Source organism: Nesoenas mayeri, assembly GCF_963082525.1.
Source record: "Nesoenas mayeri genome assembly, chromosome: 3".
NCBI classification, from domain to species: domain Eukaryota; kingdom Metazoa; phylum Chordata; class Aves; order Columbiformes; family Columbidae; genus Nesoenas; species Nesoenas mayeri.
In genome coordinates, this window is record NC_137544.1 from 21,618,627 (window position 1) to 21,642,223 (window position 23,597).

At 37.9% G+C, this 23,597-nt stretch overlaps 1 protein-coding gene across 3 annotated transcripts in view; it reads right to left on the reverse strand.

Moving 5' to 3' along the window:
• The window catches only part of ERICH1 (glutamate rich 1), an 88,917-nt gene that overhangs the window by 21,554 nt on the left and 43,766 nt on the right, over window positions 1–23,597 (reverse strand). For all 3 annotated transcript variants that reach the window (XR_013922007.1, XM_080342306.1, XM_080342307.1), the window contains 2 exons: window positions 7,058–7,438; window positions 4,449–4,643 (listed from right to left, as the gene is read on the reverse strand). Coding sequence is in view for 2 of the 3 variants with exons in the window: in XM_080342306.1 (XP_080198432.1) it covers window positions 4,449–4,643; window positions 7,058–7,438 (576 nt within the window). In the remaining variant the exon portion in view is untranslated. The remainder of the gene's footprint in view (window positions 1–4,448; window positions 4,644–7,057; window positions 7,439–23,597) is intronic.

Below are 23,597 nucleotides of genomic sequence, written 5' to 3' on the forward strand. Positions count from 1 at the left end.
ATCCGTTTCCATTCAATATTAGCACTCCAGTAAAATCAATGCAGATATTGGAGCCTGAAGACTAAGACATATACATTTCTACATAAACAGGTGCATCTTCTTTTAGGAGGTCAATTATTTGTATAAGAAACAATTTTATTTCTATATTTTGGAATGACCTGTTTATTACGATTCAATAATTCAGAAAAAAAGGAGATTGAAATGACGTGATCATATGGGTAAGGCTAAAAGAATGCAATCTTCTGTGCTTCTTCCTATCTGGAGAGTAATTTCACACTTTATTATTTAACTTACAGTAGCACGTAGAAGCCCCATTTGAAAATGAGTCGTCTAATATAGATAGCTGCATTAAAGCCTCAAAATGCCGTAGCTTCTGTCTTAATTCAGAGGTTATGTATGTGACTTCATTTATTTTTAATGACAGGACTTTCTACAGTACTTATCACATAATATCACATTTAAGATGATTCTATAATGTTATGCTAATATAGCTTTCACATTTAATTTCCTTTTCTTTGAATGTTCATTCAAAAGAAAGGTTAAATTTAATCATTTTAGGGCCTCTGTATACCCAGTCTGTGCATTGTTGGCACACACAGTCACTCTATTACTTCTGGCCTGCAAAATGTATCCCCCACCCCCCACAATGGAGACATATATATAAAGGACAATTCTCCAAAAAAAGGCAGTTAAAAGAAGCTTCTGGCTCTTCTGTGGGTGATAATTTCCTAGGCAACAAAGGAAGAGTATATTTGAGACTTGATGCTAACCAACAACGGGTGTTAACAGATAATGGAATAAAGCTGATGAGTACAGGCTGAATGAGTTCATAAATTAGGAGATAATGAGGTTGTGCTTTTTTTTTTAATTAAGTGATCACCTATGCTTTAGTAATTGACGTGAAATGGGAATTAAGTAGCCCTCATTTCCAAAGCTGCAGTTTCTCCCCAGTCCCAGCTCCTCTCCTGTGCAGGCTGCCGGGGTCCGGCCTCCTCCCACACATGGCCACTGAATTCCTGACCGTGACCAGCCAAGCTCCCACCATGAGAAACACGTGTCTGTCTGACTTGCCAACATTCTCTTGCCTGCACTGACGGAACACTTCAGGTAGAGGTAGGCAGCTTTTGTTAAAGATTACCAAATAAATGGGAACAGTAATAGGACAATTTATTCCTTTCTACAGTCTGAGAACAATGACATTTTGAAATAGCCACATTCAAGCAAAAAATCTTGGCCAATCTCAGCTTTGTATGTTCTCTGAAGTACAAAGCCAAAGGTAACCTGAAGGAGTAAGCTGAAGCACAAAGTACAAGGTAACTCGATGGACAATGACAACTAGACAGAACCACCAGTATCTCTTAACCAGAGAGATGCTTTGTTTCAGGTATGTTTTCTGACTTCAAAAAAAGGGCTAAAGATAATACCTGAACGCTGATAATTTTTCTGTTTTAATCTCCTTAGCAATTTCCTCTTCCCGTAAATTTTTCCAGATGCTACCAGCAACCCTGTTAGACCCTTCTTTGATATGACTGCAAATACTGAGATCTAAGAGCTTAAGATAAACCAGAAACTTTTAATTTCTTCATCACTTCTTTTTTCTTTCGGTTGAACCACGATTCCCAATCTGAATGACATGCTAAGAGGTGTGCAGGAAATACCAAAACATGGTCATGCACCAGTTCATGGTTTCCGTTTGTGATCTGCAGACCTTGGACAGTCCATAGTTTTACACTATGTGGTCTGTAAAAAGATACTAAGAAAAGCAAATTTATCATCAGTAAACCAGGTTTTATCATCAGTAGGCACACACTGGCTAAATGGCACTTTGTAGCTCCAGTGGAAAATTAGATTAAATCACCACATATATTTGCGAAGAAATAAAAGATATATAATGGTATGTTTACTTTGTAAAGTTTACTAATGGAGAATGCACATTCACATGAAAGAGATGGATCACTTCTCATTTTTTGCCTGTTCTTTCCTTCCGTGAATCAAAGATAAAACTGAACAAAACATAGCACGCATTATTATTCCTTTGGTGCTGTCATCTTAAACAAAGCATCACCATGGGAAGAAGGGTTAACATATTGCTTCTTGAATGACAGAGAATAAAACAGGTTTATTTTGTAAAAATAAAACACCTTGCTAAAATTAAGAAAACTTGTTTTCTTTTCATCGTGTTAATAAGGAATGACCTTTTCTTCTAGTACATCACACCCCAGTAAACTAAACAAAACCGAAAAAAGGTAAGATAATCAGGCAAACTTGTAAAAAACCCCTGAGATTACTGTGATGTGCTGTACATTTTATCTTCATAAACAGCCCTAACCTGTATTTCTATACCAAGAACTTGAATTTGCTGAGACAAATTTTTTGTAATAATTCTAACTTTTATCACCTGTTCATTGGAGGTGAAATCTAAAATTAAAAAAAGGGCAAGACGATCTATTTTTCAAGGCAAAATTAGGAAAAAAAAAAAGTATAATAAAAGCTTAATTCAAGGTAAGATTTCAGACAACTATATTCTCATTCACTGAAATTCCCGAATTACAAATGGAACGCATTGTTAAACTCTGTTGAGGGAAATTAATATCTAGCAGGTGTTTAATTATCCTTTAATAATTTATAACAAAGTATTTTCCTCTTTCGTATGTTGTTGTACCTCATGAATATCAAATCAACTACTATGGTTACAACACTGTGAACTTGGAATGAGATTAGAATTGAGCCTGGAGTGACAACAGTTACTAGGAAAAAAGTCAAATGGAAGAGTAAACAAATTCAGGCTGTATCAGCAAAAACATAAATGAGTTTTTAAAATCACTCAGAAAATATTTTTCTGCTTTTTTAAGTGACAAATACATACACCAGAAAATTAGGGCAGTTGCATGGACTTGTTTCTAACTTCCTTCTGTCTTCTCTCTTCAGTTTGACATTTCTGCTATATAAAACTAAATAGAGCAGTTTCCCTCAAGGCTGCAGAACACTGAATTCCTACTGTATGGAGCAGAATTTAGATAAGGCCTGTAAAGAATATCTTGAATGTGGTCACTCCAACAGCTTGGTTTTAATTTAATCAACAGAAGCTGAATTAGGTCATTTAATAAAGGGCCAATACTATTACCACTATTCCTGCTGGGTCCTACTTAGTTTGCAAATGTCTAGTCTTGAAATTAATTCTTCAATGCACAGAAGGAATTTGTTCTATGTATATGTGGATACTTCAGATCTGTTAGAACCTTAAGGGCTGTCATATTCCACATGTCAACTTATTAATATGAGAACACCTATGCAGTACTGTAAATGTGTCCTTCTCAAAATGTATCAACTATGAACTCTACAGGCAGGAATTTTCTCTCGTCTGTGTTTTTACACTGCCCAGCATGCAGTAGGCTCCAGTCTTGACTGGGATCTTTAGCCACTATTATGCTGTAAACTATTGAATGATGTTACAAGCAGCAGTCTCTTCTTTGAATGTCATTGCTTAGTCTCTGATAGCTACTATCTTATTTACGACACTGCTACCAGTGAAGTCTTCAAAAGACTCAGAGCACCATCTGAAATGCTTGAGATTCTCTTGTGCCACAGCAAGTCCTCTCAATTCTGATTAAATTCTTTGGGAGGCAAGAAAATTCAGCTCATCTTTTAGATTTGGCTGATGCTGCAACAGAAGTACTAATAACAAGCAACAATAATTGCTTAATTGAAGACTACTTGGAAAATGAATTATTATACCTTCTATGGACTACATGCTGATCCCCACATTCACTTGAGGAACTATTAACTGGGCAAGAAGAAATTCTACTAAAATTATAGGGGTTATAATAGAGAACAAAAGGAACACAAATGAAATCAGACTTGTGCCTCAGGGATTTAGTATCAGAATAATCTTCCTTCTTATGAATGACTTAATAATATCATTTATTATAAAGACTGACTGCACATTTTTAGAAACTTAAACCAGATGTTTATATCTAAACAAAAACAAAGCCATGCAGGTGACCAAGAAGAAATAAAATAATGGGCTTTACTGATTCTTATGCATGTAAAATTAATCCTTAACTTGATGAGTGAAAACTCCAAGACAAACAAATGAATTCCCATGATTTAAAAGGTCTACAAAGAGAATGGATTAAAAATTTGCTTTAGATATGATTAAATCTTAAAACAGTTGAGATTTTAAAAATATTGTTTTAAGAACCTGGATCATCTTGCACTCTATAGTTGCTACGAAGTATTAGAAGTTTCTGTATTGACTGTAATCAAACAAGAAACAGGGAAGATCACCACATTTTTGGTGGGAATTATACTTTCAAGTCTTGTATAAGCATGTATTTACCAGTATATAATTTTTTATTACTTCCTAGTAAAATAACCTGTCACAAATCTGAACCTTAATGCACACAAAAAGGAACATCAGTGAATGAACACGAGTGAATGGTACGTACCAGGAGTCATCATGGATTGTTCTCGGAATGTTTTCAAAGCATCCTCCAATCTCTCAATATCCTGTAGCAATACAAGGGATTTCAGCTGATGTAGAAGAGTCACATCTGATGGAGAGATGGTGCGAGATTCAAGATACTGTAAAAGCTCTTGGGCAGCTGTTGAATTTACAGCAGAATCTGTGCATTTTGCTTTATCTGGAAAAACAATTGGTAAACCACATTAAAAATATTCATTGAGCGCAAAGAATTTTTCTAATCATACTTTCTTTTCGAAGACAGCATCTCCCTTTTTAGTACAACTTACAACCAAATATCAGGTACTAAAAAGCAGCTTGCTCCTCCCATTTTTCATTAAAAATTAAAGCAATGGTAAGAGGCAGAAGTGTCAAATTGAAAAAAGGAAAAAGGACAATGGGATTCATAGTGACAGGAATGCAAGAGGAATCTGAATTTTCAAGGTTAGCACAGGAAGAAGCTGTGATGAAGAAAGTGCACTGTGGTCAATGCACTGTGTTCTCGCTTCCTACACACTATGTATTACAAAAACGTACACAAATGTGGAGACAAGGAACAACTCCTTGGAACTACTGCAAAGCACTTCTGGAGACATTCAGTTCTCTTATTATTGTAATTTTAAGCTTTTATTTAAAAAGCAGACATTAGAGCATGTAAGAGAGCAGAGAAGGACATATGTTGATTCTACAGTACTAAAGCATAAATTCGTTCTTCCATTCCAGGTACAATCCATAGTCTGTCTCTTTAATCAGACTCCCTATAATTCTTCTGTTTTTACCAGCGAGCCAACTAAGAACAAATTTTTCCTGATTCAGCTTTCTGACCTAAGTACAAGAAATATAATCTGATGTGACCATTTAAAAACACTGCTAAAAGCAATGGCTTCCAATTTTATGTGAAAAAAATGGGGAAAGTTAAAGTCACTCAACTAGAAAAGGCAAACAGCATAACTTCAGGTCTATATATACACTGGGATTTGCCTAACAAGAAAATCAGTCACACTCTGATGTATGGATGTGACATCTATCTGTGGATGAACTTTACCTGAGAATTTCTCTCTACAGATTCTGAAGTTCCCACTTGCTCAAGCCTCTGATCTGCAGGTTTGACAGCAGGGCCAGTCAGTCTGCCAACCACTGCTAAAACCTGGATTTGACTTTCAGGGAAATCTGGAAGCTCAACACTTTTTCTTAAAATTCAACAAGCACTACAGCTGTGGGCAATTTACCACGTGCCTCTTCTGGGTCACGTATTAACAGCAGAACTGTTAAGTGAGTTTACAATTTTGCTCAGTTACTCTGAAGTTACACTATAGTAAATGCACGTAGTTTAGCTTACTTAGCCATACACTGAAGTAGTAAAATTCTTATTTCTGGTGATGGAAATACCTCAGCCAGAAAGTAGGATGGATTTTGAATACTAGGCTTAGTATGAAGACCTGACACAGCAGAAATATTCTAACAGTAAGCAAAGAAAATTCTATGTATAAATCTTAAGGAAAAAAAAAAACCTAACATGAAATCCCTGAGGTCATCTTAAAAGGGTTTTTAAAGTAATTCTGTAGTCTAAAGATGAATTTTATGGGGCTAGGAGCTGACAGCTCTGACTTAAGATGGGCTCATACAGGCAGGTAAGGTGTTTAATATTCAGCTCCACAAAGACAGGCAAGGCCATGCACTTAAAAAAATGTTCACTACTTTTTTCCAGTTCTACAAGCCAGTAATCATTTTAAAGATATCTTCTGAGCTGAGTAACTGAAGAACACTTGCCCTCAAGAAAACATACTTAATTCTAGATGATGCAAACATAATCTGGTGTATGTACAGACCATTACTATACTTACCATGACAACCCCATTATTTCTAAAGGGCATTCATGACATAAGCACCATATAAGCAGCTTTTTAGGAAGCCACAGTAGGAATTTAGTGGCCAGGTGAACATGCAATAGGCCATCAGGGATAACATCCATGCAATTCTTTTTAAAGTGCTATGGAATGTGCAGTGAACATCCATTCACATTAATCTTGTTCACAAGTGCTTTATGCCAACACACTTTCCCAGTGCCAACAGTATCTTCCTCCTTCCTCTTGGATGTCGTTTGTCTAGATTTCGTTATATATTACAAATAAATCTCCTGGGAAGGAAAACGTTCTCAAAGTAGGTTGGTTCAGAGAGAATAAGCATAAAAATAGTTTAGGATAGCAATTATTGTCCTCATTTGAAGCTCTCTGGAAGCAAGTCATCCTTCTAGATGTTTGCTTGCAGGAGAAAGAAGAATTAGGTCCATTTTAACCAGCACATTTAACTCAAGTGAACTGAAATGTATTAAAAAGAACAACGAATATTATGTATATTTTCAAAGAGTGAGACACACAAAAAGATTAGGACCATAGTTTCTTACATCAATGTGGATTCTTACATGTACACACCAGAAAACAGGACAAATACTATGTACCCACATGTCTTATTGAGTTCAAAAGAGATAATTCTCTACCAGATTTTGTCCGTTCCACAATAATAAAAAGCACACATCTGTTTTCCCCTCTGTGGTAATAATACTCATGAAAAGAAAGGAGAGAGAGTGGTACATACTGTCAGCAAAATATATTTGTTGCGTTGCTTGCAAGAAGTCCAGAACGCTATCTGCCTTTTCATCTATGTCTTTTAACCCTTTTAAGCCTTCTTCGTTGTTTTTGTCAGGCTGATATGTAAAATCCACACCGGTAGTTTTTGTTACCAAGCCAGCTGCTCTCATTCTTTCTTTCCGTCGCTTCTTTTTCATTTTCCTCTTTTTGTTTTTGCTTACTTTAGGAATGTCTATCTGCTGCTGCAGCTGTAAATTATCTTGAACAAGAGTCTCTTGCATTCCAGATTCTGTTTGTTCTCCATGTAAATTATTAGAGCTTTGCAAACTGTTCTTTTGTTTCTTTCTTCGAATCCGCTTTCTCTTAGTTTGTCCTTGATACTCCTCCTCTGCAGATCCAAAAGAGACATGATAGTTGTAAATATTAAGATCTGTAATAAGCATTTTGGAACTGCGTACAATGAAATATTACTCCCTTCAAACTCTGGGATGTCTGAGTGGCTCTAACCTTAGTTTTATGCTTAGAATGCCTTTTAGTTCTACAATGTCAAAGTCAACTTTTCCGAATGCACTGAGTACGAAGACAAGTTCCTTTCCCTTCTGCTTTCAATAAAGACTGTACTCTCCTTTGTGCTACATACTTTATATCATATTTACTTTATTAAGGCAGATAATATGGTTCTACAGAGAGTGAAGTTGAAAGAATCACCAGGGCAAAAACCATTATGGACAGAGTGGGGAACACAGGATGAGGGAGCCCCACACCATCAGCTGGTAAACTTGACCACTTGACGAAGAAGAAAGCATATAATTCACAACAGAAGACGACAGCACTTACATCAATGATATCCCCCCATGATAGTGCTGTACCTTAAAAACAGAAGGCATCTATTTCTGATTCTTCTACTTTCTCCTCCTTAAACACCATCCTCCTTTGGGATATTTTACTGCTAGCTGAGCTTTCGACATCAATTTATAGGGAAAGCATGCAAGGCATCAGTGACCTTGGCAGGCAACCTCCAACAGCCTGTCCTGGTTCTGTCCTTCCCTTTCTACATTACCATTTCCTTACTAGCTAATTCTTCAAAAGGCTCAAATGTCAAGGGAAAGAAGTCCCTCTTGCTCTCCAAGACAGCTTTGACACTTCTTTACTCAGATCTTATCCCCATACACAAAGCCAGAGTTCTGCAGTCTTCTCTGACCCTGAACTGACTGCCTTTCCCATAGGCTCACTTCTGAGTTTAAGCCCTTGTGGCACTAGCAAGAGAACACTGCCAGAATCCAGCCTCCCTTTGACCGCACTGCTGCTGAAATCCGTACGCATACCTACAATAATTCCTGTCTAATTAACTGAAATTCCCTCTTTCATATTCTAACAAAATCCTCACACGTTTTGAACATCACCGAGTGCAGAATGTTTGTGTTCTTCTAATGTCTTGCTCTAGAAAGTTAAGCCATTTCTCCTTCCCTCATCCTCTACCTGACTGTTTCTAAATTCCTCACAGTGCGCTGAGATCAATGCTCTCATTTACCTGGTCTTACACCATTCTCTTAGAGTCACGGGATCTCTGCTTGCCTAATGCTGGTGTAACGCAGGAGAGCCACCTGAAGCCCAACATTTGTTTCCAAAGGATCTGCAGAGTCCCCTGAACCGCCTCTGACATTCGCAGCTTGTTTGGTTTCTCATCACTCCTCCCCTCACCAGTCTTTGCCTCTATTTTCTCCGTGGTTGGAGGCCCTCTCTTTCATTTCTGTTTCTTTTTCTGTCTTGAACCCTGTCATCTCTGAGCCACTTTCTCTCTTTAAATATCACTACAAGACTTTTAGTTCTTTAGCTGACAGATGACTCACTGTGAAGCAATTTTCCATACTTTCTATGAAGAAGGCTGCATGAAAATAAATTTGCTGTATTGTAATTGAACACCACAGCATGTCAAAAACACACCAAACATCAACTTGTACCCACAGAGTAGAATGTTTTGCATGCATGTTATTTGAGCTAAATATCTTTATACATGATTTGGACATATGGGATGTGGGAAAAATAACGTCTGTGTCATTCTGTAGGAATAAAATATCAGAACTGAAAGCAGATATGAATGGTGAAGGATCCTATGAACAAAACATCAGTGTTTCATCTTAGGGCCCAATTTGGATTTTCATGGGAGTATTTGTGTTACAATAGGTGAATTCCCCTGTAAACACAGATACACTGTTCCATAAAATTCCTCAGCCCCCTGTTAACCTGAGCCACACTGTTTGCTAATAAAGCTCCTCTAATCTGTGCTCTCAGCAAAGTGGCCCAACATGCTCTTGAAGCATAAAACCATCACTGAATCTCAGCAAAACTACGGCACATTGTGCAGCCAAACATCCTCAGTTGGTCTGAAACCACTTGAAAGAAATGGTAGAAGGCAGAACAGGGCTTAAGATAATTGACGTTTTGAGTCAAGTCCAAAAGTTTGTGTATCCCTGGTGGCTCAGGACAGCAGAAGGTCTGAAGAGACCAGGGTGAAGCTGTTAAAAGGCAGAATGAATGCAGTCTTCCTATAGGTGTGTTATTAAGATAAATACCCCACTGAAAGGAAATCAGAACTGTACTGAGTTTCCTCCAACAAAGAAAACAAACCAAAACAGTTCTCTTCAGGAGTTAAGCTGGCAGTCCACTAACAGTTTTTGTCATTCTTTGCCCCGTATTTTAATACCTCTTTAGTACCTACTGCTCCATGCGTCGGAGCAACTAGTGATTCAACATCAGAAACAGATGAAATTAGATGCTGATAAATGCAAAGCAATGCACACAAAAGAGATTAATTTGAACAACTCACTGCTAGGGTTAGACTGAGGTCCTATCAATTCAGGAAAAGCAAAACAAAAGCCAGACATGCATCACTGTGGAAAGCTCAATGCAAACATTTGCTCAGTGGGTATCAGTGATCAAAATGGCAAACACCTTGTTTGCCTATGTAAGAAAGAGGATGGAAAGTAACAGGAAAAATATTCCAAAGCTATTATATAAATCTGTTGTACTCTTCAATCTTGTTAATGCTATGTTTCTTACCATAATCCCAGCACAATAACACTTTGGTAGACAAGAGAACTGTCACAAAAGTTATGAAAAAAGATTTGTATTATTTGACTTAAAGAGTAATGAAATGGGCTCTGTTTCTGCCTCCTCATGCAAGAACAAGATGACATCTAATTAATGTGAGCTGTTTCACAAGCAAATTGAAGAAAATAAATACTTGTTTTACAAATGGTACAGATAGCTTGTTGAATTCACGTGTGTGTGATATGCACAGGAGACAGGGGCTGAAAGGGATTGAAGAACTGCTTGTTTATATAGCCAGCTCTGCTAAGATATAAATAAGAGTTGTACAAAAAGTATAAACCATAACGCTTAGGTCACAGCCCACACGATGATCTTAAATGAAATGTTCAGTGGGATTCACCTCCTACATCTTTAGCTGTGTGAAAGGAAAACACTTAGCGCATACTTAGACCTGTGCGCGCTCTGATAAACCAAGAGATGCCGGCATCCTCAGAAAGCAATTTACCTCATCCTAGAGCAGCTCGATGGAAACACACTCTGAAGGTCTGCAACTCTCTCTCCTCCTTCCATTAACTACACAGGAAATGTAGACAATAAATTTGGACTGGATGCTTGCAACAACTGAGAAGAATTGTTCTCTTTTACAAAAATTAACAGCATTGGAGGAAGGTGCCTCATAACATGAACCTACTCATCATATTGATTTTTACTAATTAACAGAATCCACCGTTTTATGAAAAAAAAAAGCTCAACTTTTGACTGATTCTCTACATTTCAAACCAGCAAGGATGCTGATAAAATTTCAGTCAACATGAATTTGGTTCCAATAAGTATTCCCACTGACTGAAGAGGTTTGTTATGTCACAACAGCATCATTATAAGAAATGCAGGGAACATGTACCACATGAGCAATTTTACTAAGGTGTTGAATACATATTCAAGTAACGCTGATAGGAATATCAGCTTTTGGACCACACCAACTATAGCCACAACTGCAGCTACATCTTGCCCTAATTCCCCAAGAGCTGATGATTCTTCTCCTCCTATTCCATAAAGGCCTGTCACCTCCCTGCCTCCTAAGACCCAGTTCTCCTCCACAAGTGGCTTAATTTATCACATAATCCAACTATCCAGAAGCAATTGTCTTTAACCTGTTTAGCCCGGACTTAGTGTCCTCTCAGATTGAGCAAAGTGGCTTCCAGACAGAACGGCTGTGTTTCCAGCCATGGCCATAATTTCACAAGCCTTTCTTTCAGCCTAAATAAGAACATCCTCCTTAGGAACCATTCAGAGTTAAAAATAGATTTTTTAAAAACATATTTTTAGTCTAGATTACTTTCCTGATGCAGCTTACCATGCAGCTGCACTGTCACACTAGCCTGACTGACAGAATGATGTGGAAGTGGGAATGAGCAGCCTGAAAAGCAACGACAGAACCAAAAGAAAAAGTCATCTTCCAGCAGGCTATCTCATCTGGTCTGAAACACTAGCAAGTTTTCTCTACACAAACTGCATTTCTCCTTAACAGAACAGAGGCAGAAATACGTCAAAAAACAGGCTTGAAATGAAACAGAGGACTCAGTTTACGGATACTGCTTACTGAATTTTCATAATGAAATGTCACAGAATCACAGAATGTTAGGGATTGGAAGGGACCTCAAAAGATCATCTAGTCCAATCCCCCTGCTGGAGCAGGAATCCCTAGATGAGGTTACACAGGAAGGTGTCCAGGCGGGTTTTTAATGTCTCCAGAGTAGGAGACTTCACAACCCCCCTGGGCAGCCTGTTCCAGTGCTCTGGCACCCTCACTGAGAAGAAGTTTCTTCTCAAATTTAAGTGGAACCTCTTGTGTTTCAGTTTGAACCCATTATCCCTTGTCCTATCATTGGTTGTCACTGAGAAGAGCCTGGCTCCATCCTCGTGACGTTCACCCATTACATATTTATGAACATTAATGAGGTTGCCCCTCAGTCTCCTCTTCTCCAAGCTAAAGAGCCCCAGCTCCCTCAGCCTTTCCTCATAAGGGAGACGCTCCATTCCCTTAATCATCCTTGTGGCTGTACAAAAGAAAAGTCAGTGCGTACAAGTTTATATCTTCCAGGAAAAATATTAAAGAATAAAAATAATTATTTCCATCCAGACTCTGAATTTCCATCCAGACTCTATTTATTAATTTTTATTACATTAGCAAGTTAATTTGTCTTCATCATCAGGGCAGCTGGACGCACAAAGAGGTTAAATGCAAGGCCTAACACAGGCTACTGGCAACAACCATCTCTGACCGCTCCTCCCATCCAGAAGAACACATTGTGTCACACGGCTGTCATTGTGTCATTGTGAACATACCGCTGGCGACTCCACAACTGAAAAGATGAGCTACTTCAAATTTATCTGCATTATTTCAGTTCCTTCAGACAATGGCAGATGGAAACATTCAGGGAAAGCATCACAAAGGACAATGAAAAACAGGAGGCTATTTCCTTAGGTGTCTGCAAGGCTGAGGTATATGAAGTACCACAGCATGTCAAACTGAAGTTTGGATTTGAACATCTGAGATAAGCTGCTGATGCTAGCATTTTTTAAAAATCAAGTCTCTAAATATTATTAGAACAAACACATTAGAACAGCACATTAAAAAAAAGAAAGGACAAGGTAAAAAAATAAAAAGATAAGGCAGGCTGAGGAAAAAGACAGTCAAAGAATATCCTCCGAGCGTTAGAAACCTCCTCTCTAACTTGTTCCTGGTGACTCAAGGGTGGCAGCTGGCTCTCCTGCTCAAGGACCACGTCCCATAGCGGGCTTTGTGGATGTTGTTCATGGTAATGTTGTTATTTTGCTCAGATGAAACAAGACATGTGCCTCTCCTGATTTTTCATCCAGTTTAAACTCTTTTTATCTCCCTGATATACTGGATGGATTTTCTGCAATGTACCAATCATCCAGTACACAGGAGTTTTAATTTTGATTTAGGATCTTGTAAGGGAAAAAATGTTATTATTAGTGCCAATTAAGATATTGGCAGCTATAAGCTGGCCAAGAGTGAAAACCTGTGGCTAACAAATGCAATAAAATGTTATGGTTCATTAGAATAAAAACAATGCTGAAAAGATCTCAGGAGCATAAGATGACATTACTATTTTTACACTATTTTTTTTTTTTTTTAAATTTTCTGAAATTATCTCAAATCATCATTTAAAATTAGAAAAAAAAACCCACAAACCCTTCAAAGGTTTTAGTAACCTACAACACATTCGATGTTGGGAGAAAATTGGAAAAGACTGGAAGCTGTTTTGGATAAGGACTGTGTTTTGTTTGTTCATTCACATTGCTCTGTGTTTGTATAGTTACAAATGAACAATTCATTTAAAAATTGTCAAATATTGCATATACATTGCCTACCACAACAGAGTACTACCGCTTCAATTTAAAGTAAATCAAATTAAAAGAAATGATACTAGTAAGTGAAGGCAGATATCATGGTCTGCAACAGTGTTCAATCCTAAATGTCCATCTGACTGTACATATGGATGAATTTCTCTCACCTATAAACTATGTCAAACTTTTGCCATATGAGGAACTGTACTTGGTCACAACAAACATCTACTTAGTACTGTAACCTGTACCGAACAGTAGCGATGCACCGCATTTGAAGTAAGGCAAACTTGGGATTTATGCAGTGGTATAACAATGTTCCCTCTTTTGGACCTTTTACCTTAATTCCCATAATTTTATTTTCTTTTTGACTGCTATTGAGCGCTGAAAAGTTGTTTTCACAGAGTTATTCATCATACCACAAAACCTTACTCCTGCTGGTAACAGCCAGCTCCGAGCCCACCATTTTACAGGTGAATTTCGACTGGTTATTTTTTCCTCAGTGCATCACTTGACAGCTACCTAAAATGTGTTTCATCTGACATTTTTGACAAATCACTCAACCATTGCACTCAACTACGTTGCACACTCATGCCTTTAGTGCAGTCGGTGTTTGTGTAGCCATCAGGAAACTTTCAGATTTCACTCTTTGTACTTGGCCACCAATGGAACACAAGCCTCCAGTTGGGATCTTGCTCCTTTTTCAGAATTGCTGCGTTCTCCTCATCTGCTTCCCTATTCCTGGACCTTCCCTTTCATGCTAGATCTTAAAACCCTTTGGCGAGGCGCTTCGCCAAATACTTTGTGGAAATTCAAGGAAACCACATCAGCTGTAGCACCCACACACTTCCTGGCTCTTCAAAGAATTCCAAGATGTATTTCCTCTTTGCAAAACTCGTGTTGATCTTTCCCATGCAGATAACAGGTTTTCAAGCCTCCACAAATCTTATTTTGCATCATAATTTGTGCTGAACAAATTGTAACAAGGCAATTTTAGAAGCAAGTGGTTATGCATCACTGTCGGTAACGTGGGCAATATTTTTCCCTAAATTCTTTTAGAAATTTTAGGTGAATAACATCTAGTACAGGTGATTTTATGATTAATTTTGTTGCATGATCACTAAATCAGTTCAATTTCACATATCCTTTAAGAAAGTGCAAGGAGGAGTGTTCCAGCATAGGATTCTCCATAGTTTTTTCCATAGATGACAATAGTGTGAAGAATTTTAACTTCTCTGAAACATGCCTCCCTAAGTATTCCTTCTACACCATTATCGTTGGCCCAAAAGTTTCTGGCAGACACATTGCTGCTGTGCATCAGAAGTAAGACCTATTACCAGCTTCAATTATTTGTACCATTTGTTCAAATATTCCTTAGCCTGTCTTACCATGTTTTGACATTTAAATCTGTTTAAAACACCATTTGGTTATGAATTCAGTTCCTTACAGGACACCTACTTCTTTCTAACAATTTCCTTTACTCTATTGTCTAGCTCTGCTGTCTTCCTTTCACTTTTTCTCAAGTTTTTCATGACAGGTGGTGGGTGCTGGCCTTGAATAGCACATATGGTGGTGTCCTTAAGTAGCCTCCACACCACCTGGTACAGCTTCCTTCTCTTAGTTAACCTTTTCTAGCTTCTTTTTAGTAAGTTTTATTTTTGTGTAGTGTCCCTGCTTGAAGTGGATCACAACTGTTGTGGATTTTTGGTGGTGTTGTTTCAGTAGGATGTTGAAGTTAATGGTTGCTGTTGCAATGTGCCTCTTTTGAACCAAACTCCACCCAGGACAGAGACACATTTCCTCTCCCAGCCCCACCAACCAATGGCTTGGTTATTGGCTGTGTCTTAAAAATGAGACTTTCGACAACATCCTGACCAGAGAGTGATGCCATCAGAACGGGGCGAAACTGCAGACCCTGTGATGACTCCCTCTATGGCCACTCTGATCTCTCAGTGTGCAGCAGGGAAACCCACAAGCCCAGCTGGATACCTGCTCAAACAGACTCTAAGTCGCTTTGCTTTTTGCTGTGTACACTCAGTACACACACACTGATATGAGCCATCCACGAGGTATCTGAAACTATATCAATGAATACATTATTTTTGACAATAACATTTCGGGCCACCTGTTGCTTTATGCAAAAGCTTGATGAAGCCCCCAAGTTTTCTTAAATAGATTTTCTGATACAAATCCTGTACTGTTCAATGACTTAATCTTTAAACGAAAGCAAATATTTTGACCTTTTAGCAGTGCTTCTCATTATTATTTTTTACATTTCAAGCTCACTGTCTTAATTCATTTTGGCTTTTTTGGGGTGACGTGCAAACAATCTGAGTCAGTCACCATTGTACAGGGTCACCACGTAACATTCTTTAAATGAGCCCATTTAGCTCAGTGGTGCTTCCCAAAAAAACCGAGACTTATTGTGTTGACTTAGTGAGGAAAAAGAAATAAGATCATGGAGCTGAGCATAACCAGAGACAAGAAGGAAGAACAGAGATTCAATGACACTCAGTAACTGTTTTGAAGGCTGCTAAATCAGAAATGCTCCAGGGCCCCAAAGCTGCCTATGGAGTCTCTACAGTTCAGCAGCTGCAAACATTAATTGGTACCAAATACAGAAACCTTTTTGGTCTTTGGCTAATAAGATTACGTGTTTGTATTTGAACAGAAAGCATCACTGTGAATTGGAGGGAGGGATTTTTAACATTTATATTAAAAAAACTTGAGACATTTTAAACATTTGATGTCACATTTACATTTAAAAATGTTGTTCTTTCTTAACTTTACAGCATACAAATATACGTTCAAGAGCGTTCTTTAAAATCTTTTTTTTTCCCCCAGAACTGGTTTTCAGCAAATGCTTAGTTTAAAGAATCCCAAACTCTCCCTTTGCTCAGAATAACAACAGAAATTATGAAAGCTGCAATCTTAAAATCTCGTTTAGCATTTAAAATGTTCTTTCCAAATATACCAGCTAAAATAGTATAAAGTATAAGAAGTTATTCAGGCTGCAGGACCACAGAATACTAAATGATAAGCAAACTAGGGAAAAACTGATATCTAGTTTTTCCCTGTGATAAAACCATATCGAAGCGCAGATCTAAACTAAAAGTACAATCTTCTGTACAGAAGAGCTATCTAAAAATACACAGACATTGACACAGCAAAATGGAGATACTCAGCAAAACCCAGGCCCAATTTATCAATTTAAGTAAACAAGTATTTAAATGATACCTCAACTCTATTTTTGCAATATTTTACACTATTTCTTAACTTTTTACACAGCATCCAATAACCAATCACATTAATCCCACATATGAAAGAGCTGCCACGGCTGCAATTTATTAAATGGTTCTTTCAGCAAATCATATTTCAAAATACTTTGGAAAAGGAAAGTCTGAGAGAATGCAAACCTTCCAAATGTTTTATTTTAAACTATTTCCATTATTCATTTATCTTTGCATCTTAACTCTGATTTGAATTAAATCTAATCACATAGTGTCTAAGAGGTTTTGTAAAAACTGATGTTTCAGGGGGGGTTCAGTTTATTCTTATTAATCAAATTATAAATTAATTACCTTTTAAAGAACAGTTGAAAACATTTATGCAAGTAATTTCCTAATGACCAAGTGCTCTATGTTAAGCTAATTATACAAATAAGTACGCAGACAGGCATGCTGTAAAAATGAGAAATGCTGTAGGAAAGATGTTGAAAAGCTGTGTAAACTGATAACCTGTCAGAGGGGAACCTGGTGCTCCAGCCCTCCCTGGTGCAGGTTTGCGCTGCCATGGGGTTCTGCCCAGGCCTGGGCTCTTATGGTCGGACTGCTCAGACCTTTATTTCCACACTGAACGCTCCAAAAGATTGAAATGGCTCATTAGATAGGAAAGCTAAGTTTTACTAGGACAGACACTAGGAAAAACAATTAGGGGGGGCAGAAAATTCAAAAACCATACATAGCCATATATCCACTTTGCCTACTGCATCCTTGCAAATCAGTCCTCTTTGCTTGTCCGCAGGACAGCACATCGGTGGCTGCCAGAGCTGCAGAGAAGCCCGCACAGCCCCCTTTGGGCCTCGGGGAATGTCCCTCCAAAGCCTGGGTTCCAGCTGTCCGCAGCAGACATCTGGCTCTGCTACGCACAGGCTTATTCCTTCCCCACCATCATTTCTGTGCAAGCTGTTTGTCCTTAATGCTCTGAAAAGTTATTTGCTCTCCGCAAAGATCTCATCTCCTAAGGGCTCCATCCTGGCTTCTCTACCAGAGAGCTATGGTTTTTCAAATAATGAAACATGATCTGTGATATAAATATGTGATTATTCTTAAGAAATTGCAAATAAAGAAATACAATCTGCTACACAAATGCTTGCAAAGTGACTGAAATAAATTTGTCACATATTCTTAACAAGAGATCACATACTACACATTCTCTGTTTTCCTAAGGATTGATCCTACTATACATAATTTGCTTTATACTAGCACATCACCTAGTTATAGGCAGAGCAAAGCACTACTGGGATAACATGGATCAGTCAGTCTTTATCATTTCCAGGATTTCTTGCGCTGCTTCCCAAAAGCAAAAGCACTCAAAATGGCAATGCAAGCACTATGACTTCTCTGTTCAGCTTAGTGAAATGTCAAGTCCCTTCAAGTTCCCACTTAATTTGCTGAAAAACAGGAGTTGCTTTGCATCTTACTGAAGCATAGTATCTTTGCCTGAAAAGGAGAGACTTTCTTACTGTTCATCAGCTACATGACATGATCTGTGAAATAATCCTGCTATGATAAAGGAAAATGTGTGCATCTGTCTACACTTGAAATTGTTTTTTATACAAATTTTAAAAACTGTCATCTGCTTGCAGAACACAGGTTTTTTCCAATCACACTCTGCACCCCAGTACAAATTAGTGGTGATGCTATTGCTTTTTTTCTTTACTTGGTGCACTGCCTGACACTTCTACAAACTCGAAGTATAATTTTTCTTTTCCACTTCATAGAACTTCAGGTATCAATAGCTATAAGTCATAGACTACACATAATACACTATGGATATACATAATTTTTTTCCCCTTCCTTGATATATCTAGACACGTACTTAGACGTTCATTAGTAACTGAATCTCTCGCAGGTTTTTGTGAACTGGCTGATGTACACTACTATTAATCCCATTGGGAGGAAGGCAAATCCCCTTGTTGGTATAAAATGACATTTTTTTCAGGGAAGGAATAAAAAAGGTTCTCCCAAAGATAACTTATTCCACCACAAGCATCTAACTTTAACCTCTATGCTGACTTCAGGCAGTATGTTTTCAACAAATGAAATGCCTGGAGGTAGGAAGGAATTCTGTGAGAGAAGGCAAGGAGGAATAAATCCAGGTCTAATAAGTTTCCTTTCTATGTCTTGCACAATCCAGACAAGATATTTGGCCGAAAAAATTGTGACATAATATATCTGGCAGCTCTGATATACGAGGCTATTGTACTACTTTGTCACTGAGTATAGTTTAGGACACAGACTACAATTTGCCATAAGCATCTGGAGTTGTACTGGATACTGTTGGCACACATGCCATTGCCTATGCAGTTAGTTTTGAATACTTTTTGGACCTAGGGAGTACAAAGCCTCAAAAACCCCTCCACATTTCTGCTGGCTTAATTTTTAAAGTGTGCACTTCCAATCTTAAAAAAGGTAACTGAGTGATGGTGTCACCCTGATGGAACTGGACAGCACAGCAACATTTGTGTTTCACTTTTCCATCAATCCTTTTGGACTGTGGTGGATTAGGTAGGCAAGTTTGGTCTGATTTACAACTGCCAAAATCTATTATTTCAGGAAAAATAAAAATCCTTATGTATTTCATTATACAAAAATCAGTTTTCAAGAATGAAAAGGGGTACTGTCGAAAACCATGCTTATTTTTATTGTTATTATTCAGTAGTTTCTTACTATTTCAAGTGTGAAGAGCTCACAAGAGGCATTTGAAAAATCTTGAGGTTTTTTGTACGCACTGCATATAAAAATAACTGGATTACTTCCAGGGATGCAGTGAAAACCTGTATACTGAGCCACGTCAAGTTTATGACAGCTTACACGAGAGTTACTTCAGGAGAGAAAGTAACTCATTGTTTTGTTCTTCCTGACCTTTTAGTAGTAATTAATAACACATATCACAAAGGCTTACAAAGTGATTGGCACAGCAAAAAACATGGGCAGAATTGTTTTGATCGTCTCATCCTCCTGCCATTACAGTTCTGAGTGCCTTCTCTTCTAGTCAACACGAGTTCCCTTTTATTGAGCTGTCAGTATTTGTGCAATGCCTCTAACATTGCTGCTGTTCATCGCTAAAATCTACCTGGTAAATTTTTCCTGAAGAGATGCAATTACATTTTCAGACTATAGATCCGAAGCTAAATCTTTAACAAGCGCACACGAACAGCGGCCCCCCCACTGCTTCTCTCCTCCTAGTCTGGTTACACCTAGAAGTAATTTGACATGGGATGCAAAATTCTTGTTTCCGTTTTTGCCATGTGACATTGTTGCTTCCAGTCTGGAGTGAAAAAGCACACTGCTTCCCATTTCTGGAACTGGAGTATCTCAGCATTACTCTACTAGAGAGGTACTCTGAACTTACTCAAACCTTTAGCACAACTAAGATACTCAGCTTGAAGCCAACCACACTGTTCTCTTAGAGTAGTGACCAGATTACTTGATATGTTATATCTTCTACACTGGATATGTGCTATGCTTTAATCGGAACCTTTTCAAAAGCTGGAAACAAATTACAAGGTATAGCTTCCCCTTTTTCCCCCCAAAGACTTTGCTTCTGGTCTCTCTCATCTGACTTATGCTTGTTGTCAAAAGGGTATTCAGGCTTCCTATGCTTAAGCTGCAGAAATTGCTTCCACCAATACTTAGGGCAGCCAAGTCGTATCAGATTTTTCCCAAGATAGCTACTAAACCACATAAAATTTTCTTCCACTAAAGGAATATTATATTTTTATATTCAGAATGCAATGAGATGTCCAATGCAGAATTTTGTTTAAATGAGAAAATGTAAAAACTGTTTATTCATTTTACTGGTATAGAACACAAGGAAGCCTGATATAGGCTCCAGTTATGAGATTGTCCCCTACATTCTTAAGTCAACTGCACACGGTGAAGATATTGGATTTAAATGCAAGGAACATAGGTCGGAGAACAATTTCCAATTTGTTTAAGGAGTAACAGTTGCCTTAACTTTAATTAACAAATGCAAATCTGGTAAAAAAAAAAAAAAAAGCATGGCAAACGCAGATATTTTGCTAGAGTAAAAGATTATAGCTTTATTTAGCCTTTTCTTTTTCACCTTGAGAATGCATAAATTTTTACAGCTGACTAGACAATGCAGGCTGGCTAAGTAGGTACCATAAATTTTAAAAGATCTGTGTGCTTCGGGAATAATTATATATATCACATGATTGTTGCTTTTCCTATCTGCACGAATTATCAAGTGTTTTCATACTATACTACTGTTACTCTTATGGCTGTATCACGTTACTCATGAGGCATACGAACATTTATTGCACGTGTATCACCCTGAATATTTTCTGCAGGGATACGGGAGATCAAAATCGTTTTGCTGGAAAGTATGGTTTTATTTTTTGTATAAAGCCTCCTGGATGGCTGTTTATTTTATGAAAAAGTGCTTTAAAAAGACCCCACTAAACACAAGCAAAAATCCCCAGCAAAATAAACCCAAGGTACTACGTTTTATGCAGATCCAATAGATACAGGGTTTTATGCACAGCTCAGCTCCATTTCAGCTCTTTCCAAAGGACAACTAAGAGATGCAAAAAGAACCATGGAAAAGCACGTCATTTTCTTATACACTGAAGAACAGCAAAGTGAAAGCAGGACAGAAACTCAACAAACAAAAAAATGAATTCCAAGAAATCCGTAGTAAGTTTATAAGCTATCTGCACATCTCATTAGCAAAACCGAGTTTCTTAAGGTTTCACTGGAACACTGAGTTCGAAATCACCATAAGCAACGGGTGATAGGTCCCTCCCTCCTGGACCCTTCATAAAAGCCACCTTCAGTGAAGCTGGACAAGAAGCCAGACCGCACAGGTTTCTGCCTTCTCAAAGAATTGGTATTTTGACTTTGGGAGTCAGTTCCTGTGTTCACAGGGCTTTTTTCATTCTGGAACACTAAAGAGTTCACAAAAATCTTGCAGCAAGTGACATGACCAACAAGCCGCAGCAATGGCTTTAGTTATCTGGAGATCTATGGGCCAGAGCACCGACCTCTGTGGAAGCAAGACTAGAAGCAGTGGCCACCTCATCGGGGACAGCAGGTGCCTGGCTCTGTGGTGGTGGCTCCTTCTTTGGCTAAACAACATCAAGGAAGATCACAGCCTGAATTTTACTCATTCATTCTCTGAAGGAGATACACAGTATTAAGACTTCACATAAGATTCGTTTCTGCCGTTACCTTATAGTATAACAGGTAGAGAGAATTTTTGCAGTACTAACAAGTATGGTGACACAAAATGCTGGCAGGAGTTCACCAGAAAATAGACTGCAAATAGCTCAAAATAATTCAGGGCTTTCCATTTACTTGGCTTTCAAAATAAGCATTTAACTGCAAGCAAGTTTAAGTGTATGGAATTACTGCCATTAAAAGAGAAGGTATAAAAAAGGGAAGTATAAAATCCTTGTAAATACATTTGAACAGATACATAATACACAATGTAAGTTTATACAGCTTGTAGTATAACTGCTACAGGCATTTCATTTTAATACACATATTTAATCAAGAATGTATTTAATAAAACAAAAATGCCAGAGGTAGAGTGCAAAGGAAAAGCACTGTAGGTGATCACTACAGAACATATTCAAGTAATTTAACCATTGCATTTTTACTTACATATGCTTCTGCATATGTGCAAAAGTTATAACACCATCTCTAATGCTTTTGCTGAAGTTCTCCATACATACATACATGGTTTTGCACTAAACAAAGTGTGATTTTTATTTTCAAATGCAAACCTTTCTGATTATTAGTGGATGCTGTATACCATTATGATTTCTAGATATATGTCAAAGGAAATACTGTGACAGAAGTTTTTCTTGGGAAAAGTAATTTCTGAGATTACTTGCATATGCAGGGCAAGAGGAAATGGCCTCAAGTTGCACCAGGGGAGATTCATATTGGATATTAGGAAAAAATGTCTTCATGGAAAGGGTTGTCAGGCATTGGAACAGGCTGCGCAGGGAAGTGGTGGAGTCACCATCCCTGCAGATGTTTAAAAGATGCGCAGATGAGGTTCTTAGGGACATGGTTTAGTGCCTGAGTTAGGGTTAATGGTTGGACTCTACGATCTTGAGGGTTTCTTCCAAACAAAATGATTCTATATATCTAAATGTCATGCAATCACTAAAATACCTTACAACTTGCTTGAAATTACAAACAGATACACACATATGTATGTTATACATAGTAACTAAATACTGCATATTGTGTTTGATAATCTTTCATTCTTCCTTGATATATTTTTCCTCTTTCAAAGAAAAAAAATATCTCCATCCAAAGCTGTATAATACTTAGCATTAAAGGGTTCACCCATCAATAGTACATACAAGATTATGGTATCAAAGTTCAGCTGAGCAGCGTTTCAGAACTGACTCTGAGTACCTACTTCACCTGTACACCTTAAAACAATCATAGGCAAACATAGTTAAAGAACCATTAAGAACAGGAAAACCAAAAGGGGCATCAGAAAATGTCTGGGGAAAACAAACAAACAAACACCAACAAAGAAACCAAAGAAACCTACCCCTACCCCCAAAAAAACAACCCACAAAAACAAACAGACAAAAAACCCCACCAAAAAATACCACCAACAAATCCAAACAAACCACCAAACCAGAAAAAGCCTGAGAGACAGCGAGTTAGCAATGGAGGTAAACATGACATTTCCACTGGCAAGTGTTACAAAGGAGATGCCAAGAAAATCTGACATTTTTTTCAGGAGGACAAAAGCTGGGGGGAAAAAACAAAAAAAAATAAACAATCAAAAATGGACAAGATTAATACCGGATCTGGAGATGAAAGTGGAAGAGCTGTATCACTGTTTTA